The sequence below is a fragment of the Myotis nattereri genome, assembly GCF_964212035.1.
Source record: "Myotis nattereri genome assembly, chromosome: 11".
NCBI classification, from domain to species: Eukaryota; Metazoa; Chordata; class Mammalia; order Chiroptera; family Vespertilionidae; genus Myotis; species Myotis nattereri.
This window is the reverse complement of record NC_138086.1, coordinates 38,617,077-38,643,037: the sequence shown is the minus strand read 5'-3', so window position 1 is coordinate 38,643,037 and position 25,961 is coordinate 38,617,077. Positions and strand designations below refer to the sequence as shown.

General features: G+C 37.0%; 1 protein-coding gene across 2 annotated transcripts in view; it reads left to right on the top strand.

The window, feature by feature from the left end:
* PCLO (piccolo presynaptic cytomatrix protein) overlaps positions 1–25,961 on the top strand; it is a 280,628-nt gene that overhangs the window by 22,501 nt on the left and 232,166 nt on the right. For both annotated transcript variants that reach the window (XM_081102328.1, XM_081102327.1), the window contains exon 3: positions 6,817–8,229. In XM_081102328.1, the coding sequence (XP_080958454.1) occupies positions 6,817–8,229 (1,413 nt within the window). The remainder of the gene's footprint in view (positions 1–6,816; positions 8,230–25,961) is intronic.

Sequence of the window (25,961 nt, the reverse complement as noted above, 5' to 3'; positions counted from 1 at the left end):
TCTATATGTGAAGTTCACAATTAAAAGTTCAAGTGGTACCTCTCCAAACAGCTATAAATAAGATATTTCTCATCCCGCAAAGGCCTTAGCCAGGAAAGTTGTAATACTATATTTTACAGCTCTGATACATAACAAAAGGGAATTGGATTAAACAGGGAGATGTGTTATAGAAATTATATGCAGGTCTATCTTATAAAACACAGAGATCTCCGAATGAGCAGAAATCCTGGCTGACCACTCTCTTAACTCCATTTTTATAGCATATTAAGTCAGAAGACTGAATGAATAACCTTATGCCTTTCTTTTGTTCCTTTCCATTAGAGCTAATTGAAATAGAGTAGCTCATTAAACAATTGTGTCTCCAGACCTTGGATTCTATTTATCCACTTTCTATTTTACTTATGCACTTTCTGTAACTAGGGCGGAGAAAGCAAAAAATGACTCTTTTTCCTTAATATATGAACCCTAAATTTTAGCAATAGTTGAGGCATAACATATTTATCTAGCACAGTTAGAATTTTTCATTTTAATGCTTGTATATTGAAGGTAAGAGTTCTTCTGGGACACATGATCCAGTTGTAGGCTTTCCTAGTATTGTTTCTTCTATTTATCTCATAATATTTCAAATGGATGTGGATGATCAGAGTGCAATATAATTAGACCTAATTAGAGCATAATTTTAGGGAGTGTGTGCTTCTTGTGACAGGTGACCTGGGAAGTTGTTCATGAAATATGGATTGAAGGCTTCTGCGAACTGTGGCATGGGGAAGAAGTGATAAGGACTAAAATCTTTTAAGATCCTCATTCATGGCTACAGTGGAATGAAGACCAATCATGCAGACCTAGGGAAACCAACTGTATCATAGACATGGGTACTGGATGGAATTGGCAGTTAAGTGTCTAAGGCAATGATGGTAAAAAATTCAGGTTCATTTCTGCTCAGAGTTAGAGATAAACATTTAATTTTAGGAGAAAACAAGGCAGTAATTTTCTCCAGGCAAGGAAAATATGGTTAGCAGGCATGGTGATTAAGGAGGACTCTTTCAGTTTGAATCAAAGGGGGACCATGGGCAGAGATGTCGACTAGAGTTCTAGAGAGAATGGCATGTAACCAGAAAATGAGGGCAGAAACCTGTCATTCAGGGTGGGTAAACAGTGGGAATTAGCAGAGTAAATACAGAAATGCTGTAGATTGAAAAGCACAAACATTTTCAATTAATTTACTTAATTCAAATCAACTAAAAAAAACATTTGTGAACATCTATAATGCTTTATGGGTTTGTTATACCCTGGGATCAATAGAAAGACCACATTGCCAGGAAGACCTTACCATTTGTTGCTTACAGCCTTTTGATGGGTACAGATCTGGAAATAGAATTATGTAAGTGCTTGCATAAGAACATTAACACAACTTTATATATTGAATTTGTTACAAAAACTAAACTTTATTTCACAGTTATTGGAGATGAGGATTGAGGGGAAGTAAAGATAACCCCTTCGATGGTTTGTTTTAAACAGTGTATATTTGGTGGAGTTATAAGGTATTTGAGAAATGACAAGGAGGACCAAATGAGGAACAGTGACTTGGACATATGAAAGACTGAATGGGAAATTACCTTTCATAAGCAGTATAGACACATGAGTAACAATTGAGAATGCAGGTACAATATGGCAGAAATTTTAACTCACATGGCTGAGAGGGCCAAGGTTCTGTTATTACTCCTTATGCTCCCTAAGTGCATCGCAAAGAGAAGTAGGAGGTTGTTCATGATGTTAATGCTGGGGCTGGTTGTGGTCTTTTTTGTTTTCTCAAATGTATCGGAAGGTTTTTTGTTATTTTTTTCTCAGTTTGAATCAAGAAATTTGAAAATCATCCTGTTTTCAGTACTAAATTGTTAAATGCTGAGATAAAAATAATTTCTATTTTTAACAGATTTAGACTGTAGAACTAAACAAAAGGGAGGTTCTTTATAAAAAATCCTAAAAATACAGAAAGCTTTTTATATTGTGACAGAGGCCTGGTGCACGAAATTCGTGAACTCAGGGGTTGGAGGTGGGCAGAACCTCAGCCCAGCCTGCCCCCCTCTTACAGTCTAGGAGCCCTTGGGGGATGTCTGACTGAAGGCTTAGGCCCACTCCCTGGAGGCTCCCGCCACCACCACTATGCTCACCAGCTGTGAGCCAGCTTCTGGCTGAGTGATGCTCCCCCTGTGGGAGTACATTGACCACTAGGGGGCAGCTCCTGAGTTGAGCGGGATTGGGCCAAAACTGGTGCTCCGACATCCCCTAAGGGGTCCTGGATTGCGAGAGGGCGCAGACCATGCTGAGGGACCCCACTGGTGGACAATTGGAGCTGGAGAGGGATGCAGGAGGTTGGACAGCTAGGGAGGGGCCTTGGGAGGGCTCCAAGGCATGTCTGGCCCGTCTCACTCATTCCTGATCAGCTGGACCACAGCAGCAAGCTAACCTACTGGTCGCAGCGTCTGCCCCCTAGTGGTCAGTGCACATTGTAGTGACTGGTCGACCGGTTGACTCTCTGCCCCCTAGTGGTCAGTGCACATCATAGCAAGAGGTTGAGCAGCCTTAGCATATCGTTAGCATATTTTGCTATGATTGGTTGAACGGCCAACTGGATGACTGGACACTTAGCATATTAGGCTTTTATTATAGAGGATAACAATAGACAGTGTATTCTAGCAGTGGGGAGGAACATTGAGGGATCACATATCTTAATAAATGTTTGAATAAAGAGCCGAAACTGGTTTGGCTCAGTGGATAGAGCATCGGCCTTCCAGGTTCGATTCCGGTCAAGGGCACGTACCTGGGTTGTGGGCATATCCCCAGTAGGAGATGTGCAGGAGGCAGCTGATCGATGTTTCTCTCTCATCGATGTTTCTAACTCTCTATCTCTCTCCCTTCCTCTCTGTAAAAAATCAATAAAATGTATTTAAAAAAAATGTTTGAATAAAGAAATGAATAAATTTGGCATCTCCTTTGCTTTGACACTTGTCAAAAAGAATAGTAGTAATTTAACTATAATAAAAGTGTTATATGCTAATTAGATCAGACAGGCCAATGACCTTCCAGATGTCCTTCCAGACAACCTTCCAGATGAAGCCGGGACTGTGAGGGCTGAGGCAAGCCGCCGTGGCTTCAAGGGCCAAGCCCCTTGCACAAATTTTGTGCATCGGGCCTCTAGTTTAACTATAATGAAAGTCACTGACCCTAGGCGTTTGTAAGTTAAAGTGGTTAATGTGGATGCAGATCTCACATAATATTTTATAGGAAAACTAGAGGCCTGATGCGTGAAAATTCATGCAAGAATAGGCCTTCCTTTTTCCAGCTGCAGGCACTGGCTCTCTTCGGACCCCAGGATCCGAACTGCTTCCCTCCTCCGGCCACCGGCAGGCACCCAGGACTCGGGCTGCTTCCCTTCTCTGGCCACTGGCAGGCACTCGGGACCTGGACTGGCTTCCCTCTGGCCCTGGCTTCATCAGGAAGGACATCCGGAATGATGTCTGGTCTAATTAGCGTATTACCCTATTATTATGGATGTGAGTAATAGAGTATAGTTAAAGAATTATGCTTTTAATTATATTTTCTTCTGTGTTGCCTGGCTGCATGATTATGAGGTGATGTATCATTGAAAGCTGTGGAAGAAGAAAAATAAATAATAGAACAGTAGAATTGACATTGACAATAAGGGAAATGGGAGATGATTGAGTGGGAAGGTGCATAATTATAGAGGAATATCCATCAAGAAGGAGGCAAAATGGAGTGAAAGTTCCCTTACATTCTAGCTCACTTTAATCATGGTACTTGCATAAGGAGCAATTGCTTGATTATGTTTTGGGATGTACATATGTATATTATATGTATATATGTATGTATATATGTATATATATGAAGTTATTTTGTGAAATCTTTCAAACATACAAAAAGGTAAAGATAAAAATATGCATAGGTATTCAACACTCATATTGAGAAAAAATGTAGTCAACACCCCTATCACTCACTCATACTTAATAAATATTTTAATTCTACTTTTTGATACAGATTTTTAAACACAAATATAGCATGTCAGTTGAATTTGAAAATCTCCTTTAACCTCCAAATAAAAATTTGCTCTCCTTGAAATTGAAAAATAAGGCTTTTTATATAGGTGTATGAGTTTAAATAATTTCAATGTGCCTTTTAAAATTTTAAAGCCATTTTAATGATTAAGAAAAATATTCAGTATATTTTTTTTCCCATTAAAAAAGCTTAACTATAAACTGTCATAGTACAAATAAAAGTTTAGTGATTATTAGTTCAATTTCTTTTCAAAAGGAAATTATTTGCAAATAAAGAGTATGTTGTTTACCAGCTGAATAACACTTCACGATTTTATATGGAGAAAAACTTTTCTGGTATCTGTGCTCTATATATTTACTTTTTTAACACATAGAAATCTATACAAAGATTTCAGTGTTAAATTGGTAACATTGGTTACTTTGGTTGGAGAGATTGTATCATGTAGAGTTTGCTATTCTAAATTACTTTGGTACTATTTAAAATTTTATATAGTAAGCATATATTATTTTGGAATTTAAAAAGGTAATGTTAAACATAGGTACTTTTAAATTATTTCCTAAACCAGTGATGGCGAACCTATGACACACGTGTCAGAGGTGACATGCGAACTCATTTTTTTGGTTGATTTTTCTTTGTTAAATGGCATTTAAATATATAAAATAAATATAAAAAATATAAATCTTTGTTTTACTATGGTTGCAAATATCAAAAAATTTCTATATGTGACACAGCACCAGAGTTAAGTTAGGGTTTTTCAAAATGCTGACACGCCGAGCTCAAAAGGTTCGCCATCACTGTCCTGAACTATATAGTACCAACTTCAACATCTCCTTTTCACATTGGATGTTCTTTGAAAAGAGCATCTATACCTATACTTATACGTACACATATATATACATATATATGTATATATCTATACCTATACTTATACATATATGTATATATCCTATATAATAAAAGAGAAACATGCAAATTAACCATCCCTCTGCTATGCTCAAGCCATGCCCACCAGCCATGCCCACCAGCAAATGAGGAGTGAGTATGCAAATTAACCTGACAAAGATGGCGGGTAATTTGCATACATAGAGCAGAGTGGGAGAGCAGGCAGTTTGGGGGGACATGGCTCCCTCAGTCACTCCTTAGGTCGCTCCCTTAGGAGAATGTGGCTCCCTTGGTCACTGGACGGAGAGCAGAGCAGGAGAGCCGGAGGCTTGGGGAGACGTGGCTCCCTTGGTCGGGGAAAACCGAGAGAGTGGGGAGCACCAGGAATTCTGGGCATAGTAGTTTTGGTGGTCACCCCAGGACCAGAAGTGGAAGCCAAAGTGCAGGGAGCACCAGGGATGCTGGGAATCGTAGTTCTCCTAGACACTAGAGCATTGGTTCTCAACCTTCCTAATGCTGCGACCCTTTAATACAGTTCCTCATGTTGTGGTGACCCCCAATTTCATTGTTACGAATTGAACATAATTAAAGCATAGTGACTAATCACAAAAACAATATGTAATTATATATGTTTTCTGATGGTCTTAGGTGACCCCTGTAAAAGTATCGTTCGACCCCCAAAGGGGTCACAACCCACAGGTTGAGAACCGCTGCACTAGAGCAAAGTGAGCGTGGAGCAAGTTACTGTTGCGGTTGGGGCTGGAGGGAAAGCAAAGGTGAGAGACATAAGTAAAATCAGAGTGTCTAGAAAAAATTAAAGGGAAGATATCCTAAAACTTCCAGGAAATCTCCACCAATGGAGCAAAGAAAAAAAAATGCCTCTATTATTCTGTGAGCTACAAACCAAACTGGGTTGTGGGTCTCAGACAATTCGCTCATATGATTGCAAAGACAAACAGAAACTCCTGGATTGGAGAGGGCTCTCCTGAGGGCTCCCAGATTGGAGAGGGTGCAGGTTGGGCTGAGGGAACCCCCCCCCCCGAACCCCCCGTCGTGCACAAATCTTAGTGCACCGGGTCCCTAGTGTGTGTGTGTGTGTGTGTGTGTGTGTGTGTGTGTGTGATGTATATCTCACTTGTATATGTATCTCGCCAGTCAAATAAGAATATTGCTTCCTTGTATTCCTTACATTGCAGTTTCCAGTATATTCAGAAAATCCAAAGGAAACAATATTTTCTCTATTAGACCATGCTATTTAGGCTAATTTGATGGGAGGGGATGCCATTATTTTTTCTATATTTTGTTAACAGAGAATGTTCTCTTTTTAATCCAGCATGGTTAACAATTTTTGTTTTTCACACATTTGATTATGTCTCCTTGGAGGGGGAAGTAATGCTGTGCTAATTTAGGAAATTAGCAATGTGTTAGTAATTTGACAAGCCTACTCTGGGTTGTATAACTAAAATCTGTTATGAACCATCAATAGAGAAAGTATCTAACATAACTGATTTATGGAATCTAATATATATTACAATTTATTTTTTATGATACTTGCTTTTCTATTTCTGGGAGTAATAAAACTTTGAGTAAACCAAAGGTGAAGAATAACAAAATTAACTTTAGAAGAAAAATACAACTCTGTTGATTTTTACTCTTATATTTCCTTAAAAAATAAGAGTGCTTAAGTCTCTGAGGTTTATTAATTACATTTTAAGGTAATTACTTGAATATTATTTAATTAAAATTATTTGATCTTTTATGTTTTGCTTGATGAGAGACATAGTTTCAGATGATACCAGCATTTTGAAAATGTTTCACATTGTTTTTATCTCAGTGACTGTTGTTTTATTTTATTTCTAGGTAAAAGAGTGGCTCTGTTTAAACTGTCAGATGCAGAGAGCTCTAGGAGGTGACCTGGCTCCAATTCCGTCATCACCCCAGCCCAAACCGAAGACAGCCCAAGCCGCAGGTATTCTTGCATCAGTGGTGAGCAAACCATCGCCACAGTCACAGCAGATTTCTCCAAAGAAGGATACTGTACCCAAACAGGATATCTCAAAGGCACCTGAGTCTAAAAAGCCTCCACCTCTTGTGAAACAACCAACCCTTCACGGTTCTCCCCCTGTCACGGCCAAGCAGCCTCATGTGGCAGAATCCTCACCCAAGCCAGCCCCTCCCAAAGAGCCTTCTGTCCCGTCCGAGCTGGCCAAGGTCCCCATGGCTGATGATAAACCAAAGCAGCCCAAGATGGCAAAGCCAGCCACAGACATTGTGTCTTCATCGTTAACAGCAACAAAACCTGATATTCCAAGCTCCAAAATACAATCCCAGGATCAAGAGAAAACAGCTCCTCCTCTGAAAACAGACTCTGCCAAACCTTCACAGAGTTTCCCGCCAACTGGAGAAAAAGTCACCCCATTCGATTCTAAAGTCATACCTCGACCTGCATCAGATTCGAAAATTATATCACATCCTGGGCCCAGTATGGAGAGCAAAGGTAAAAAACAAGTGGATTCAGTTCAAAAGAGGGAAGAACCCAAGAAAGCAGAAACCAAAATCAGCCCTAAGCCAGATGCCAAGCCTGTGCCAAAAGGGTCACCAACGCCTTCCGGCCCACGACCTACCCCTGGCCAAACTGCGCCCCCATCCCCACAGCCACCAAAGCCTCAGGAGCAGTCAAGGCGTTTCAGCTTGAATCTGGGAAGTATTACCGATGCTCCTAAATCACAGCCCACCACTCCTCAAGAAACTATGACTGGGAAGCTCTTCGGGTTTGGAGCATCCATCTTCAGCCAGGCATCAAATTTAATCTCCACAGCAGGCCAGCCGGGATCTCATTCACAAAGTGGGCCCGGGGGCCCAGCAAAACAAGTCCCTCCTCCTGCACAGCCGCCTCCCTCTCAGGGGCCACCCAAATCTCCAGGTCAGGTACCAGCAGCACCTGCAAAGGTTCTACCTGTGAAAAAGGAAACAAAAGCCCCAGGAGCTGAAAAATTAGAGCCCAAAGCTGAGCAAGTTCCAACAGTCAAAAGAACAGAAACAGAAAAGAAGCCTCAGCCTATTAAGGATGGCAAACCTTCAACAGCTGAGCCTCCAAAGGCTGCCCTTCCCCCTAAACTGGAGAAACCCCCCAAACCAGAATCAGCCTGTCCTCTCTGCAAAACTGAACTCAACATAGGTTCTAAGGAGCCTCCTAATTTCAACACTTGCACCGAGTGCAAGCATCAAGTGTGTAATCTCTGTGGATTTAACCCTACACCACACCTGACTGAGGTAAGCAATATTTATATTACATATAGATGTGAGATGATTGTCTTCATTCTGAAATATTTGGTAGCCAAATTGCCGAGCAAAAAAAAGAAAGGAAATAAATATTGATACCTTAGAAGAAGTTTCAATTACTTTTTATAGGTTTATGTACTTATTAAAAAAGTTTATGTAATTTATACTTTTCTGGGTTAATGCACCAAAAGTAAGAGGATGATATAAGCTGAGAACTTAAAATACAACTATCCCAATCCTTTATGAATTAACCACCTGTAGCTTTGGAGGACTGTCTGGTTTTCACCTGTAAACATCAAATAAGAGAAGTAATTTATTATTTCCAATCTTTCTAATCCTTCTACTTTCTTTAATAAAAAAAGAAGTTTGATTGGTTGCAGATCTGTTATTTTACAAAACATGAGATCTATTATTTACAAAAATTGTTAAGAACTTTGTTAAGGGAATATTATTGTCTACTAGAAAATATCAGTTCAAATATATTATGTCTAGACTTTTTGATAGTTCTGTTTAAGCTGTTATTTGGCATAAATATAATAAATTATTTTATTAAGAACTATGGAAAGAAAAAATTATGGATTTAACTGACTAATATAAGGGAATTTTTTTTAATGGAGCAACAAGAAAACTTTTTCCACAAAGTAAATGACTAAAAAACACATAGCCAATTTCCACCTAACCCTATATAATAAATGGGTAGTATGCAAATTGACCCTAACTGCAGAATGACTGGATGCTATGATGCGCACTGACCACCAGGGGGCAAACACTCAACACAGGAGTTGCCCCCAGGTGCACTTCCACAGGGGGAGCGCTGCTCAGCCGGAAGCCAGCTCATGGCTGGCCAGCGCAGCAGTGGTGGTGGGAGCCTCGCCTGCCTTCTCAGCAGCACTAAGGATGTCCGACTGATGGCTTAGGCCTGTTGCCCTCCCCTGAGGGTTCCCCCCCTCAAGTGCATGAATTTTCATGCACCAAACCTCTAGTACAGTTATAAAAGAAGGAATCTATGAGCCTTAGTAATGTGTTAGGGCTGTTAGAATTTTGGATCTTTGGAGACTGACAGGTTAAATGATAGCTGCTATCTTAGATAAGTAACAACAATGTTTTAACAATCATTTTGGGATTGAACTTTAAATAGTTGTTCATTGTTTTTATACAAATCAAAAATACTTAGGGATTATTTTATTTCATTCTCCTTGATTTTGTAATTGATTGGAATGAGAAATTATACTGATTTTTAGCAACTATACAAAAAAAACTTTAGAAAATCTTGCTGTTGTTTTCAAGTTGTTGTTTTTTTTAAAGAATACACCATACAATATTTTAATTTTTCACCTTTGAAAGATATTAGGTTGCTTTGATATTATTAACACTGTTTGAGAATATTGTCTTTACAGACTTAAGCAGGTTTTTATTCTCTTTAACTGTGATGAATAATGTTAACTAAGGTTTATTTTAAAAGGAGGTAAAATTTGGTTTCTTTCAGTGTCATGAGTGGTAACAACTATAATTGTTACTTACAGTAATATTTTGAGAAGAATTGCCTTTGGTTGAATATTCATGAAGAGGAAATTTTGATTTTCCCAGTAAGCAGGTTCTCAGTAATGTTGCTTCATTCAACGTCCTTTCGTTATAACATTGATGAGGAATAAAGAAAATGATTCCTGGCTAGAGAAGTGGAGTTTGCACCTTCTCCCCATGTCTTTGTTGGTTTTCTCTGAGGCCTTCAGTTTCCTCCCAGGTCCCAAAGAGGTACACATTAGGTGAAGTGGCGGGTTGACATGTTCCAGTCTGAGTGAATGTGAGTGTGTGTAAGGGTGCCCTGTGATGGAAATGTTCTGTCCAGGGTGGGCCCCACCTTGCACTCTGATCTGGGATGGGCTCCAGCTCCCTACAACCCTGAATGACTGGAAAATCATTGTCTTATCTACTTTTATTATTCTTTCTCAAATGTATGTATAATTCACATTTATTTCAATGTTTAATATTAGGAGTATTTTGGGTCTTTAGTTAGAAGTTTGGTGATGTTTTTGTGACCAGAAATATGCTGTAGGAACTTAACTCTTATTTATATCAATTAACCCAGGGTAGAATTTATTTCGTTATATGTTGTTTCCTTAAAGTTGAAGTTTCTAAGATCCTAGGAACATCATCAGGTGAGGACTTCCTGTACAACTGTGTTAATTTCATTGATTTAAAACTTTGTACCTAAGCCTAACCAATGGACACAGACAACAGGGGGGTGAGGGCATGAGTGGGGAGATGGGGGGCAATGGGGCAATAAGGACACATATGTAGTACCTTAATCAATAAAGAAAAAACATTATTAAAAAAAAGGGTGGGACAGACAAAGGCAAAGATTTATTGTATTGTAGAATTAATCTGAACTTGTTATCAAGAGATAAAAAGGTTGTAGAAATTAGTTTGTTACTTTAATCAAGCTTTTAAAAGTATACAATGGAAAGATATAATTAAGAAGTACACCAATTTTATTAGGCTATTTGCTTTTTAAGAATCTTATTTTTAGGATACCTAAAAATGAAGAAGAGGAAAAAGGTCCAAAATGCATTTTTAAAGGATATATATACTTCCTCTTAAACTACATGATTATAAATGATGTAGCAGAAATGAGAAAAACTGTCTTATTTAAATATAATTGTTTCTGTTATTCTAACTTCTAAGACAGAGAATAATACAAGTGCTGGGAAAAAAAATAAACTAGAAAAAAAATAAAAAAAAGCCAAAACATTGTACCATTTAATGAGGAGCCCTGTTGTACCAATACCAGGCAGTTAATTTACATAGTTACAAAACTGCACCACTAAAAACAAAACAATAATGTCTATGTTTAAAGTGCATTTGGGGTACACTACAAAAAAGTGGCTGCATTGTGGAGGGATAACTATAACTTATACAGTGGGGCCTTGACTTACGAGTTTAATTCGTTCCGTGACAGAGCTCGTAACTCAAATTACTCATGTGTCAAATCTTAAAGTGAACGAGTGAGACACGTGATGCTGGGCTGATGTTGTGGCGTTCACTGTGACGTTTGCTGCGCCAACTAGCGGTGGGGTATCTGAAGCTGGCTCGTAACCCGAATTTTACCTTGCAACTCAAAGCAAAAAATCGGCCGAGAGACGGCTTGTATCTAGAAAAACTCGTTAGTCAGGACACTCGTAAGTCAAGGCCCCACTGTATTAACATTTGTGTGTGTATATATATATTTGTATGTATACATTTGGGCCAATTTTGTCAGTGTTTGGAGCTATGAAATGAGAGTCCTGAGTAGAGAATCAATAAACCTTTCACAGAAATCTTTGATTTTTTGTAGGTTGCTCAATTATACTTTAGAGGTGGTAATTTGGAAAGGAGAGTTCTTGAATAAAGCAAAGAGCTATCTAGGCATGGAATTTAAATAGTTTGAAAATATAGATAGTTTCAAGTTTTTAAATGGTTTAGGTGAATCCAATTTTAAATGTGATCAGTTAGACAATCTTTCATTGTTCAGATTATTTTGTTGTGTAGTAAATTTGGAAGATCACGTTTCAGAGGAGAAGAAAATTTGATGTAATTAAAGCGTGTATTAGTGTTCCTGGCTCAGTCTGACTGCACTAATCCATAAGAAGTTTTCAGTTAGTAGGTCTTAATGCCCTCTGGTCTCCAGCCGAAGTCCATTGGCTGACCTGGCATCTAGGGAGTGTTTAATCCATGTCAAATAGTTTTTGAATTATTACCTAAAGGACTTTAGAGGACTGGATGAAGGGGTTGGTTGAAGAGAAAGGCACAGTGTGTATGCATATGTGTGTGTGTGTGTGTGTATGTGTGTGTGTATACATGCACATATGTGCCCAGGAAATTATAAATGTGATATATAGGCTTAACTCATGGTGCTATCCCAGTGTTCATACTGTGGTTAGGAAGGCACCTCCTCCTTGATCCTTGTTTTATTTCTATGGCTTTTTCATTCTCTTTGTAATATTTTTCATGTGACCCAATATTTTCTGCTGGGCTGGCACTGTACTTCCATTGTAGTTTTAGAAAACACATTCTGAAAATGCTCACACTTTATGCCTGCACTCTAAAAAGATATGGTATTCCTTAAGAAAGATTCAACTAATTTCTATTTATTTTTCTAATAAAACACATTTGACTGTTTTATAAGCTTCTACGCTAATAACTATGAGACAGGACTTCTTTTTGTGTTAGTACCATCCTGCCCTCCTCTTTGGTGTTCTGTTCCTCTGGTGGCCAGAGGTGCCAGTACTAGTTTGTCATTTAGAAAACACATTCTGAAAATGCTCACACTTTATGCCTGCACTCTAAAAAGATATGGTATTCCTTAAGAAAGATTCAACTAATTTCTATTTATTTTTCTAATAAAACACATTTGACTGTTTTATAAGCTTCTACGCTAATAACTATGAGACAGGACTTCTTTTTGTGTTAGTACCATCCTGCCCTCCTCTTTGGTGTTCTGTTCCTCTGGTGGCCAGAGGTGCCAGTACTAGTTTGTCATGGGTTAGGGAGCTCTCCATAGTATTCCGCCTTCCTCCCCCGATTAATCAAACACACCTTTCTCTAGGGTTGCTTCCTGTCCTGTAGTTCACCCTCCATATCCCCCACAACACCAGTAGAGCGCCAAGGGCTGCCTGCAGGGCTCTGGGGTGTAGCCAGGCTTCAGCCTAAGCCTTACGGTTTAATTAACTGTTTGATGCCCAGTATGTATAAATGGTACTATAATCTATCAATCTCTGCTAGCAAGGAACACTTGTTTTAGGCATTAATTTCTGCCAACTCAGGGAATATTTCATCTTGGGAGGAATTTTAAAATTGGCAGCAAGGCTTTCTGGAAAAGCGAGTTTATAGAATTTGGAAGTATGCTAGGAAAAACAGATTAAATGGGTAATCAGTTTACCTAGTGAATTTTAAGCATTCTGATTCAGTTCAAATGCAGAAAGATGTCAAATTACTCATAGTGGGTATTTATTGTTGTACTATCCTCTATCAAAGTAACTTTTACTATGAACATAAGACTTAAAATTAAGTTTTTTTATGTTTCATGAAGTCCTAGAGCAGGGGTGGGCAAACTTTTTGACTCTAGGGCCACAATGGGTTCTTAAACTGGACCGGAGGGCCGGAACAAAAGCATGGATGGAGTGTTTGTGTGAACTAATATAAATTCAAAGTAAACATCATTACATAAAAGGGTATGGTCTTTTTTTTTTTTTTTTTTTTTTTAGTTTTATTCATTTCAAACGGGTCGGATCCGGCCCGCGGGCCGTAGTTTGCCCACGGCTGTCCTAGAGTCATACTTTTGCTTCCCTAGTAAAATAATTATGCATGACCTAAGTGGTGTAGGAATAGCTTGCATATATTTGACACTTTGCTTTTACTAAAATTTGTTAGTATGCAACAAATGGGCCTTTTGAGCCAATTAAGACACAGCAGTATAACGGAGATCCCTTCAGATCTTCACTCTCCAGCCAGAGTGGCTTCTGCATTCTCTGTCAGATACTCAAGGAAGGCCTGGTGGGGACAAGCTGCACTTGTTAGTTTGGCAAACACATAATATCTTGCCTTTAGTTGGAAGATCATTACATAAGATTTTAAAATCATATATATGTTACTGTAAAACATTTTTTACATAAACATATGAAAAATTAAAGATAGAAAGAATGATAAAAAATCAATAAGTAGAAAAGAATTCAACTAATTAGTTTTAAAAGAACTACATATAATGGAGATCTGCATTCTAAGTAAAAATTTTTGTCATGTATGGCAAAGAGTGACACTTGATGGCACTTTTTGATTGACATAAGAAAGTTGATAAGTTTGTTGGCAGGACTGTAATTACTCTCACTTAAAAAAAAAGGAGTAAGTTTTGTTAAACTCATTTGCCTTAACCTGGCACACCCATTTCAAGTAATTTATCTAACAAATCAAAATACAATAAAAAAATAGTTATAAGTGTTTCACTCCAGCCTAGTTTATACAGTAACAGGAAGTAGAACACCCTTAATTTCTCAGTTTTCAAGAGGGAAATGCACTTCAGTATTGAGATACTGCACAGTTATATACCTGATAAGTAGTAAGAGGTAAGTCAATGAGTGTTCACTTGAAAGAATGTACAATGTATAAAGTTTTGTGAAAAAAAGTCAATAAAAATATGTAGGTGTCTGGTCAAGATGGCAGAGTAGATAAACACTTTGCTCGCCTCCTCCTATGACCACATCAAAATTACAACTAAATTATAGAACAGTCAACCTGGAGAACCATCTGAAGACTAGCTAACAGAACTCCTATACTTCCCTGCATCTTTATCTTCTATCCATTCTTTAAGATTCATCATTTCCCCTTTTTGTTCTATGCTCCAGTCAGCCCTCATAAATAGTATTGCAATTGTCTGTTTATGTAACCTCACCAGAAAGTGAGTGACTCCCGGAGTACAATCAATACTATCTAAATGCCAGCACATAGTAGGTAATCTACATATTTATGCAATGGAGGAAAAACAGAATTTATGAAAATGGCATGTAGAATGAAATACATGCTCTATGTTAATAGTATTATAATTGTAGTTGAAAATAGTTTGAAACTCATTTAATTTTATATTGGCTACAAGAATTTTTAAAGTCCTCCTAAAAAGTCTTTCATACTAATATGTATCCCTTTGCCTATGTTCTTAAAGTATGGAAGGATTAGAAAGAAGATAATTTTTACATGAAAAAATAAGAGCTTTATATTTTTAAATTATTTGCTTAAATATAACCTCAATGAAGCCAACCACAAGCACTCTATAACCTGCCAATCTCCCAAAATGCAGTTTTCTTACTCTGCACCTTGTTTCTTTTATCCACAGCACTTATTACCTTGTTATGTAATATTTAATTTACTAATTTATTATTTTTTTGAAAAATTATCTTTCTACCTCACTAGAACACAAGTTCCATGAGTGCCAGGCCCTTGACATAAAATGAACTCACAAAATCTTTACTTGGCATGCTATAGACTCACAAAATCTTTGTAGAATGAATAAATTTTTCCCACATAGTTATTTCAGATATAGTATCTGAATTAGGTAAACTAGAATATTGCATCAAAATGCTAAGAGGTCAACCTCATATCTGGTTAGCTGCAAGTATTTTTCATAACCTTTCTAACTCACCTTTTCCTAGTATGCCTCCTTTCAAAAGGTGAAGACACACGCCACATATATTGAAAACTTTCTCCAAACAACTTTTCATTACAAAATTGAGCCCATAAAGGATAATGTATCTTCTGAGGGATAAATGAGTGAAATTAAGCTTGAAGGAAAAGAGACAATGGCTTTGGTGATTCATAGAGAGGAAGCATAGCAGGGGTGTCAACATAGCACCTATGTCATCTCTTAGTGGCTTGGTTTCTTCTATAAAATGATATGTGGATCTACCTCATTGGGCTGTTTTAAGGATTAGAGAGTTCAAATAATAGTTTTCATAGCTACAGTTGCCAGATCTAGGAGGCATATGGTGTCAAAATACACCTTTTGTTAAACAGATAATATAAAAATGATTCTTTTCTAAGTAAAGTTTTACCTATAAGAAAAGTTAAACTGCTTAATGAAATGTATTTTGATGTTAAATAGCAAGTGTTGGCCTTTTCTCCAGGTTTGAAAGATTTTATCAGATTATTTTATATAATACTAGAGGCCCAGTGCATGAAATTCATTCATGGATAGGGTCCCTAGTGTCTGCAGGCTGCCAGCCAGGGCCTTCCTTTGTTCCGTGCCGCCCCCTGGTGGTCAGCGCACGTCATAGCAAGTGATCGAACTCCAGGTAAGTGAAACCCCTGAGGGACATTTTGCATATTCGGCTTTTAATAGACTAGAGGGCCAGAGCACGAAATTACAGAGTACAGTCCTTAGGCCTGGCTGTGATCAGGGCCATCTTCCCTGGCTGCACGTAGCGTGCCCCGCCCCCCGCCACCACCCACCCCTGCTTCCCTGTTCGCCATCGGGTGATTGGAGCCTGCTGGCTGGGGGGAGGAACCGAGAGGTCGCCTGTTCTGCCTGCTTGCCAGCCCCGACCCCGCCACATGTTACCCTCTGTGTGTGGGGCGACTGGTGGGGCGGGGGCCTTGGCCTGGCGCCACCTACGTCCCCTGCCACCCACCCTTGGTTCCCCATTTGCCATCGGGTGATTAGACCTTATCGGCCAGGGAAAGGGACTGAGAGGTGGTCAGTGCGCCTCATAGTGACTGGTTGAGTGGTCATTCTGGTTGTTCCGCCATTAGGGTCAATTTGCATATTACCCTTTTTATTATATAGGATGGTAAAAAATAATTGGCCCTGACTAAAATGAAAACACATGCATTGCTCTGTTCTTTTATTTGCATTGTCAACAGTGCTTCTAATTTTACTTATTTAATGAGCTACGATTATAGTATATTAATATGAATGTTTTCTTTACATATGAAAAGAAGCAAAGTACTTTTAAGATTTTGAAAACTTTTATTGTGAGAAGTTTTATCATGGATTTTCTTTAAAATTAGCATATTTGGAAATCCTTAGAAAATTCCTGAAAAGTGATTACCAGTGAAGGTATGTTGACATGAGAAATTCTCACTGAAACTTTATAGCTAAATGGCGTAATTCATGTCAGCTATGGTTTGAAATTTATGTTATTTTCTGACATTTAAATGAATTGTTCACATATTTGTATTTCTAAAACAAATGGAATTATATAAAGGTTTTATAGCATAATGACTTTTTGCTAAATGAAGCCCAGTAACCAGAATTATTATAATGATTTATCCCAGTACTTTAAAAATAAGCATATATTCCCAATTAAAACACTCTGTCACCCTCAGGGAAATTGTAAATATAGTTTTTGACAGAATATTACTTAAATTACACAAAGTAAACAATCATATCATTTTTAGTTTTAAAAATGATATTTTCTCTATTTCTAAACCACCATGTAACATTTAAAGGAAACCTAAATATGGACTCCAGTTTAAAACTGACGTTACTCTGAATTTATATTGTAAAGTAAAAACTTATTTTTTCCCTCCAGTGGTATTGATTTGCTATATAATATGTTGTCACAAATTTACAGCTTAAAAGAATAACTTATTGATTACCTTACAGTTGTATAGCTCAGAAGTCTGGTATGGCATGACTGGCTTCTTAGATCACAGTCTTAATAAAAGACAAATCAAGATATGGTTGAAGCTGTGTTCCAAGTTTATCCAGGTTGTTGGCAGAATTCAGTTCTTTGTCATTGTAGGACTGAGGTCTTAGTTTCCTTGTTAACCAGAGGCCATTATTAGTTCTTGAAGGCTTCTGGCATTCCTTGTCTAATGGCTCTCCCCCATCTTTAAAGCCAGTAACGAAGAATTTCCCTGAAGTGAAATCCATCTCCCTCTTTTAAATCATGTCTTACAAAGGATCCAGGCTCCTTCAAAGACTCGGTGATTGGATTGAGCTTGCCTGGATAGTACCTCTTTTGATTTACTCAAAAGCCAACTAATTAGTAACTTAATCTTGGAGAAATAGCCCATGATGTTTGCACTTTATGCCCACACAGAAGGGGAGGGAATTAAAAATAAGGTATGTATACAAGAAACATAAATCTTGGAGATGGAGATACATCTTAGAATTTCCTACCACAGCAACAAGTAATTGAATTTATTATAGCATGAAAATTTTGTAAAGGAAGGCACATTTATTTGATTTTGTCACAGGGGATGCGTACATCAATGTACATGGGCACTTCATTGACACATGGCTCTAAAGAATTATTTTACCTCAAATTCCAAGGCAAAAAAAAGAGTTAGAGCAGTACCAGAAGTGATCTTTATGGTGCCATCTCTCCTTTCAGACTTTCCACGTAAAAATAATAATGCATCATTCTCCTTATTTGGGATGGTAATGAGAGGTCTTTATGAATTTAGAGTTAAGTGCTTGAGCTTTTTTAAAAAATCTTATAATTAATTTATTAAATGAACAAGAATCTTTTAGAAATTAAAGTTAGGATTTCCTCTAAGGGAGGACATGGACTTGACAGGGCTTACCAGATGACTGAGTATCTGGACGTTGTTTTCATTCTGGGATATTGGGGCAGTAAAATCAAGTAAAAGTGGAATAATATTATTATTTCATATTCAAGAAAACTTGAAGTACTAAGCTGACTTCTAAAAATTGTCATGCTCTTAATTGGTCAGTGAGATGAATATGGAATGATTTTAGAAGGATACGGAACCAAACACCCCGAATATTAATTCCAGTGCATGGTATTTCATCATTAGAGATTTAATTATCTGAGTAATAAAGACACCCTCTCCCCCCAGCAGCCTATTAAAATCTATGTATTCCTGCCTGGCCAGCGTGACTTAGTGGAACTAGGAGGTCATGGATCAGTTCCCAGTCAGGGCACATGCCCGGGTTGTGGGCTCAGTTCTCAGTGGGGGTGTGTAGGAGGCAGCTGATCAATGATTCTCTCTGATCATTGATGTTTCTATCTCTCTCTCTCCCCCTCCCTTCCTCTCTGAAATCAATAAAAAAATATTTTTAAAAAGTTTTAATTGTTATAGCTAGATTGATAGGTAAAAAGATAAGTAGTCAGGTAGATAGATAGACACATCCATATATAGATAGATGCTCTATGCTACAGTAACAGTTCGAATATATGGTATGAAAATGACCAAGTAAATATGTACTTAGGCACTAATATACAGATCAGAGCAAAGCAAAAGAAAATCCATCAGTTTCTCCATTAATCAACGTGTGTGTGTGCGCTGTGGTTTTTTTTTTTTTTTTTTTTTTTTTTTACTTTGACAAATGAGAGAAGGGTAGGCTCAGGTGAAATGGATTTGCGTTGGTTTTAATTGAATATTAAATTTTGTTCTTCACAACACTTAACTCCAGCAAGTGCTAAATGGAATTCATCCAGGAATGGCAGTGTGACGTAAAAGTGCTGATGTCTAAATATGTTCTCTTCCTGTTACTTTTGTCAATGGCAGGATAAATCTAGGTACACAGGTGCCTGGCTGACGATAGTGCAGCTTCTTTAGTAATTCGGACGAACGTCCACTTGCAATTAATAGGTAGTAAATTTCTTTGTTTTCAATGTTGTTTGTACCATTCTTTTAAAAAATGGAATGGCTCTTGGTAAGAAATATTTAATTATTTTCATTGTTATGAAATGTATTTGTGATCATAGGTTATGAATTTTTTGTTGCCTTCCAAAGTCAACCAAGGCTAAGGATTTGACCTGTAAGGTAATCTTTGATACCTCTTCTTTGGTGTAGTTATTGGCTAACATAGCTATAGCAATTGATACTCACCTAGGATGAGATCTAAATCCTAAAAGGAAAATTCTGGAACATTGACGGGTTGAAAAAAATAATAAAATCATTCTACAATTAATATTAGATTTTCTTTCTTCACTTACTTGTTCACAGAATTACACAGTGAGGCAGTATATGGTACACAGATATATGAGGATGAGCAGAAAGTAAAAAACAATCACATTTACAAAGATGAAGATAGCTTAAATAAATGACTACGTTTTCTTTTTTTTTTTTTTAAATTCAGTGAGTCTGTATTCCTGCCTTCAAATATTTAGATGTATTTTCTAGCTTATTGTATAATGCTAATATGAAAGCAGCTGGTAAAAATCCTCAAGCTAACAGGATTTTTAAGAGATTCTGGAAAGATGGGTAAAAGTGATCACACTATTAATATGCACGTATGTTTGCTATGTTAGCTCATGTTGATTAAACTAAGTTAAATATTTTTTTTTTCTCACAGCAGAGAATACTCAGAATTTTGAATGTGATTAAAACCTCCAGTAAAGGGCTGTTCATACATTTCTCATACTTATTTTCATGAATGTGTCTAGGGATCTGTGTGTGTTATTTGAGACATGCTTCTTGAAATGTTGACCTAGCTAAATATGTTATAGTCTGTTAAAATTGACTAATCATGAGACATAAAATACACCTATATTTTTCTTTTCTAGTTGGATATTTTGTTTCATATAAAATTCAGTTAAAATTTTAAATCCTTTGGAAGATTTTAGAAAAAAAGGAATGATACAGCATCTGTCTTCACAAAACTCATAACTCAGTAAAATAGGAAAACCTATAAAGTGGCTATTAAAAGTTAGAAAATGGTAATTACTATACTTAAAGTACAAAAATATGTGTTCATAAAATATGGAGACATGAGCAATTTAAACTATTCTCTTTGCTTAAGTGGAATTTGACTTGTCTGTAAAGGTGGGCAGGGCTTTTGTGATGGATGTTTGCTGAGTTGTTTTGGTTTTCCACAATCTATGCATCATTCCAGTTTAAGATAATGTTCACTGGATAGTTTTGGAGGGAGACACAGCCTTGTTTCATACAGTGGATGGGGAAGGGCAGATGCTCCCCTCCCTACGCCACACAAGCTAAGGCTGGTCTGATGGGGGTCTCTCAAGTGACTTGGCTCCTTGAGAAATGCTAAGGTGTGCCAGGGGAGAGTTTACATTTGTCCTTGGTGGTGGAGGTCAGCCACTGCTCTGAGCAGGGCTCTGGTGGCAACAATACCAGCACAGCATTTTTACTAGATAATTCTAATCTTGTTTGTTGTTGTTGTTGTCAGTCCTCACCCGAGGAAAATTTTTTCCATTGATTTTTAGAGAGTGGAAGGAAGGAGTAGTGACAGAGAGAGAAACACCAATGTGAGAGAGACACACTGATTGGTTGCCTCCTGCACGCGCCCCGACCTGCACTGTGGATTGAGCCTGCAACTAAGGTACATGCCCTTGACCAGAATTGAATCTGGGACCCGTCAGTCTAGGCAGACCCTCTAACCACTGAGCAAACTGTCTAAGGCAATGCTTCTAATCTTGAAATTGACTCTGGTTTTTATTGCCTCGTCTCCTAGTTTCCTCTGTATTTTCAGACTGCTCCTGCAAAATTAGCTGATTTTGAGAACTACTAGAATGTCATATTCCACCAAACAGTCTTCCTTTTTCGGCCTGTTTGTCAGAATTAGGTTTTGTTAACTGTGAGCAAGTGTTACCTGTGGAAGTGGGGTATCCCTTGCTCCACTGAGTGCTGGGGGTGGGATTCTTATGAAATCTAAAGAAAAAGAATTTCTGTGAATTGCACGGCAGGATGAGTGACTTTTGTAAGATAGCATAATTAAGATTATTTTGAAAATGTGTGGCCATAAAATATGGAGAAATGAGCAAATTAAAGTATCATTTTTTCTATGACAAATTGATAACCAGGAAAGAATATTGAAATGAAGCACTTATTATGATTTGGCAGAGTTGCTGTTAGTTGAGATTCTAATTTTCTTTTCTGATTTAATTTTCTTTTGCTAAGTTAAATATGGGTATATTGAAACAGTTGTGAGATTCATAATTGCATGTCTCATAAATACAATTTCCCCCTTAAAAAATAAGGATGACAACTTGAGAGGGATTAAGTAGATGATCTCTGAAGGTTTTCCTGGTCAAAATTTTATATCATGTTTCTTTTATTCTGGGCACTGTTCTAAGCACTTTGCCCACCCACTAAGTTATTACTAGTTCTATAATTCTTAAGAAAGATATAGTAATAACAGGAGTAAATTACAAATGTTTTATAGTAGAAGTTCCCACCATATAGGGAATTTGTAATTATGTAATTGTGAAGTATGTTAAAAATACGAGTTTCAAATATAATCAGACTGTATCTATCTGTATGTATTGATTGGGCTCTCATTATGCCAGATCTTGTATCAGGTTCTAACTCTCTAGTGAATAAAATAGGCATCCTCTTGCTATTTCAGTTCATAAATACGGGAGAGGGAGGAATATAAGTAAATACTACTAAAACAGTGTGGTTCCCTGAAGACCTCTTTAAGGTTGGATCATTTTAGCTGAGACCAATAAAATGAGAAGTAAATGGCTTATGGGGCATGAAGGGCAATTCAAGCAGAAGGAATGGCACATGTAATGGCTCTGAGTGGTAGAGAATATGCAATTCTGATGTTAAGTAGAGAGAGCCAGAAAAAAGTGTCAAGAAACAGCTCTCTCCAGACTGTGGAGGACTAATATTTGTAAATAACTTTTGTAAACAAGCCAGATGTTTATAGGTTTAGAAAGAGCCTAGCCTGTTGGTGTGTTCTTTCTCAGGTTAGCCAATCAATATTCCTAATTATCATCTTTTAAAAATTTCAATATAAAGGTTTCAAATTCCTTGGAAAGTTTGATTTTAATAGACATATCAAACTTGTGAATGCCATATGATTGTGCTTATAAGGCATTTAACATGCTTAAATAAAACAAAAGAAAATAAAACATGCCTTTTTGGTGTGCAAATACATGTAGTTTATTGAAACAATAGATCTTATCTTTTCTTCTTCTTTGAGAAACATCATACTCATCACTTAGATGGATTATACAAAGTGCTATACAGTGCACAGAATTAAATTATTCACTCTCCATGATTAGAAAAATCATTATGAACTATTTGGTTGAATTTACATGACACAACAATTTATGAACTCTAACAAAACTTTTCCTTTCACGTCTTAAAGTACCAGATACAATGATTAGAGTTATTCTTTGAGTTATTTCTAGTCTACTTGTTCGCTTGATTAAAATCACTTTTGGCTCTGAGTCACAAAAAGTAGTGATATTTGCAGACAAAAAGTGTGGGTTTATTTGAATTTTAGCTCTTATCAGTGAAGCATTTAGATATCTACTAAGAAGTATAGACTTCATGATAGCTCTGAGGAGAATGATCTCCAAACTAGCAATTTGGAAATTTTTTGGAGTGTGAGGTAGGAATGCATCGTGATTAGTAAAATTAACTTTAGAAGATTTATTCTTAGAAGCAATATATTCAGCCATTTCCACATTGAAATGTCACAGTTTCTTGTGCCAAAAGTAAAACACATATACCATTAAATTATCCTTTACTTCAACATACATTAGGTAACTAACATCTATCAAACAGTGTGTCAATTAGTAGGCTTTTTCTATGTTAATGATTATGTTTTCAATTTAATGTTATATTTGTATACAAGTATACTCTCTGCCTATGTTTCAAAGAGTTTTAAAGGAAGGTTAAGGAAGGTCTTAGTTTAACATTATGTAACATTCATTAACAGTTTATCATTTTATGTGGATTATGTAGTATCAGTAGAATTTATTAATGAGGTGAGTAATCATGAAGTGAATAAACCATTAACTTGAGGAAAGATTTGCCAGTGGATGTAGTTTATACTATACCAAATGTGTTAAGCAAAGAGAAGTAAAAAATAATAATTTTTAATTATTGAAAGCAAAACTAATATTTAGCTAGAGATAAAAAACACTTCCTGAGTTTTACAAGCAACATATCTATGTGGTTTTAAATAAAAAAGTCATTCGACACATATTGATTGTGTGCTTACTTTATGACAATCACTTTAGGGGGCACAATTTATATTATCATTATGCTATAAAGAGGGTATTGCCATTTCAGGTCTACAATGGAAATAGCTAAATGTCAGAGATTTTAGTTAACTCTTGATACCACAAAGTGGCACAGGTAGAAATCAAACGAGATCTTTCCAATTGCAAAATTTCTATTTTTATTAAACTGAGTGCTCTATTTGTGTGTCTGTGGGGGGAGAGGTGGTGTAGGGTATGGGAAAATGATATAAAAGGTAGGAACTGACCATTGAGATAAAATGTAGCTTTTGATTTTGAGCCAATTCACTGATGTAATTGGCATTGAGGGGTATGGAATATTAATACATTTTTGTACAAAAAAAGTACAATTTTCAATCAAGAAAGAATAACCATCATTACACTCTGCTTTTGTGAGTTCAGCTCTTTTTAGGTTCCATATATAATGCTCACATTGTACCCTTAATTGTACACAATATTTTTGTTGTTAATGTTATCTCAATAAAGCTAGAAAAATAAATATTAATTTTAAAAATTTTAGTAAAAATTCTGTATCCTATAAGCCAAAACATATTGTTTGTTTCTTCTTTAATATTGTTTCTTCAATCCAATTATTTTTTCCTTTCATAATTCTTGTTTGGAGCTTTCTCACCACCAGTCTAGTTTCTTGTACACTCCTCTTCAATATTTTATTTACTCTGGATACCTCCACTATTTCTCCTTCTCCTCCCTTATCATGCTGTCATCAGAACAAAGTATTTTTTCTTTATTTATTAAGGTATTACATATGTGTCCTTATGCCCCCATTGCCCCCCATCTCCCCCACTCATGCCCTCACCCCCCTAGTGTCTGTGTTCGTTGTTAGGCTTAGATGCATGCATACAAGTCCTTTGGTTGCTCTCTTTCCCTTACCCCCACCCTCCCCTACCTTCCCTCTGAGGTTTGACGGTCTGATTGATGCTTCTTTGTCTCTGGATCTATTTTTGTTTATCAGTTTATGATGTTCATTATATTCCACAAATGAGTGAGATCATGTGATATTTCTCTTTCTCTGACTGGCTTATTTCGCTTAGCATAATGCTCTCCAGTTTCATCCATGCTGTTGCAAATGGTAAGAACTCCTTTTTTACCTCAGCGTAGTATTCCATTGTGTAGATGTACCACAGTTTTTTAATCCACTCATCTGCTGATGGGCACTTAGGCTGTTTCCAAATCTTAGTTATGGTAAATTGTGCTGCTATGAACATAGGGGTGCATATATCCTTTCTGATTGGTGTTTCTAGTTTCTTGGGATATATTCCTAGAAGTGGGATCACTGGGTCAAATGGGAGTTCCATTTTTAATTTTTTGAGGAAACTCCATACTGTTCTCCACAGTGGCTTCACCAGTCTGCATTCCCACCAGCAGTGCACGAGTGTTCCTTTTTCTCCACATCCTCGCCAGCACTTGTCCTTTGTTGATTTGTTGATGATAGCCATTCTGACAGGTGTGAGATGTACTGCATTGTCGTATCTCAGATGATTAGTAATTTTGAATATGTTTTTATATGTCTCTTGGCCTTCCTTATGTCCTCTTTTGAAAAGTATTTAGGTTTGTTGCCCATTTTTTGATTGGGTTGTTTATCTTCCTTTTGAGAACTAAGTATTGCTAGTAAATGTTCAGGGGCTTTGTTTATAGAGGAGATTTGAAATTTCTTACCCTGATATTTTAAATCTATTAAATTTGTATTTAATTTATATGCTTAGACTTTTTATAAGCTATTCAAATTTTGTAAGCTTATCAAAGTTAATCACCCCAATATTCCAGGTGTACTTCATTGGCCTTAAAATATGTCTTGTGCTTTCTCAACCCAAGGCCTTTATTCACACTGCTCTTTAGGTCATAAATCCCTCCTATCCACGTTCTATTCATCCTTCAAGACCCAATTTGAATCCTACTTTTATAGAATAGTTGCTGACTACTGCAACTTACCATTGTCTTTTCTTATGCTGGTCTCCTATAATTCCTGTCACCCAAGAGGAATATTGAAATATCAAGTCAGCAGCAAAGGAAAATCATATATTTACTGGAACATGAAGGAATGTTTCTTCTTGAGTATAAGAGAGAACTTGGTCAGGGAAGGTAACTATGTTAGAGAATGCTGAACGATGCTTGCAGAGGGAAGAGTGTAAGACATGCAGATGCTTTTATAGTCATGTGCTGAGGCACTCAATAGGAACATCTGTTTAGGACTGTTACTGATATTACTGGTGTTATTTTAACTCATTTATTGATACAATGTGTTACTTTAAGTCAATTTTGCCATACAAA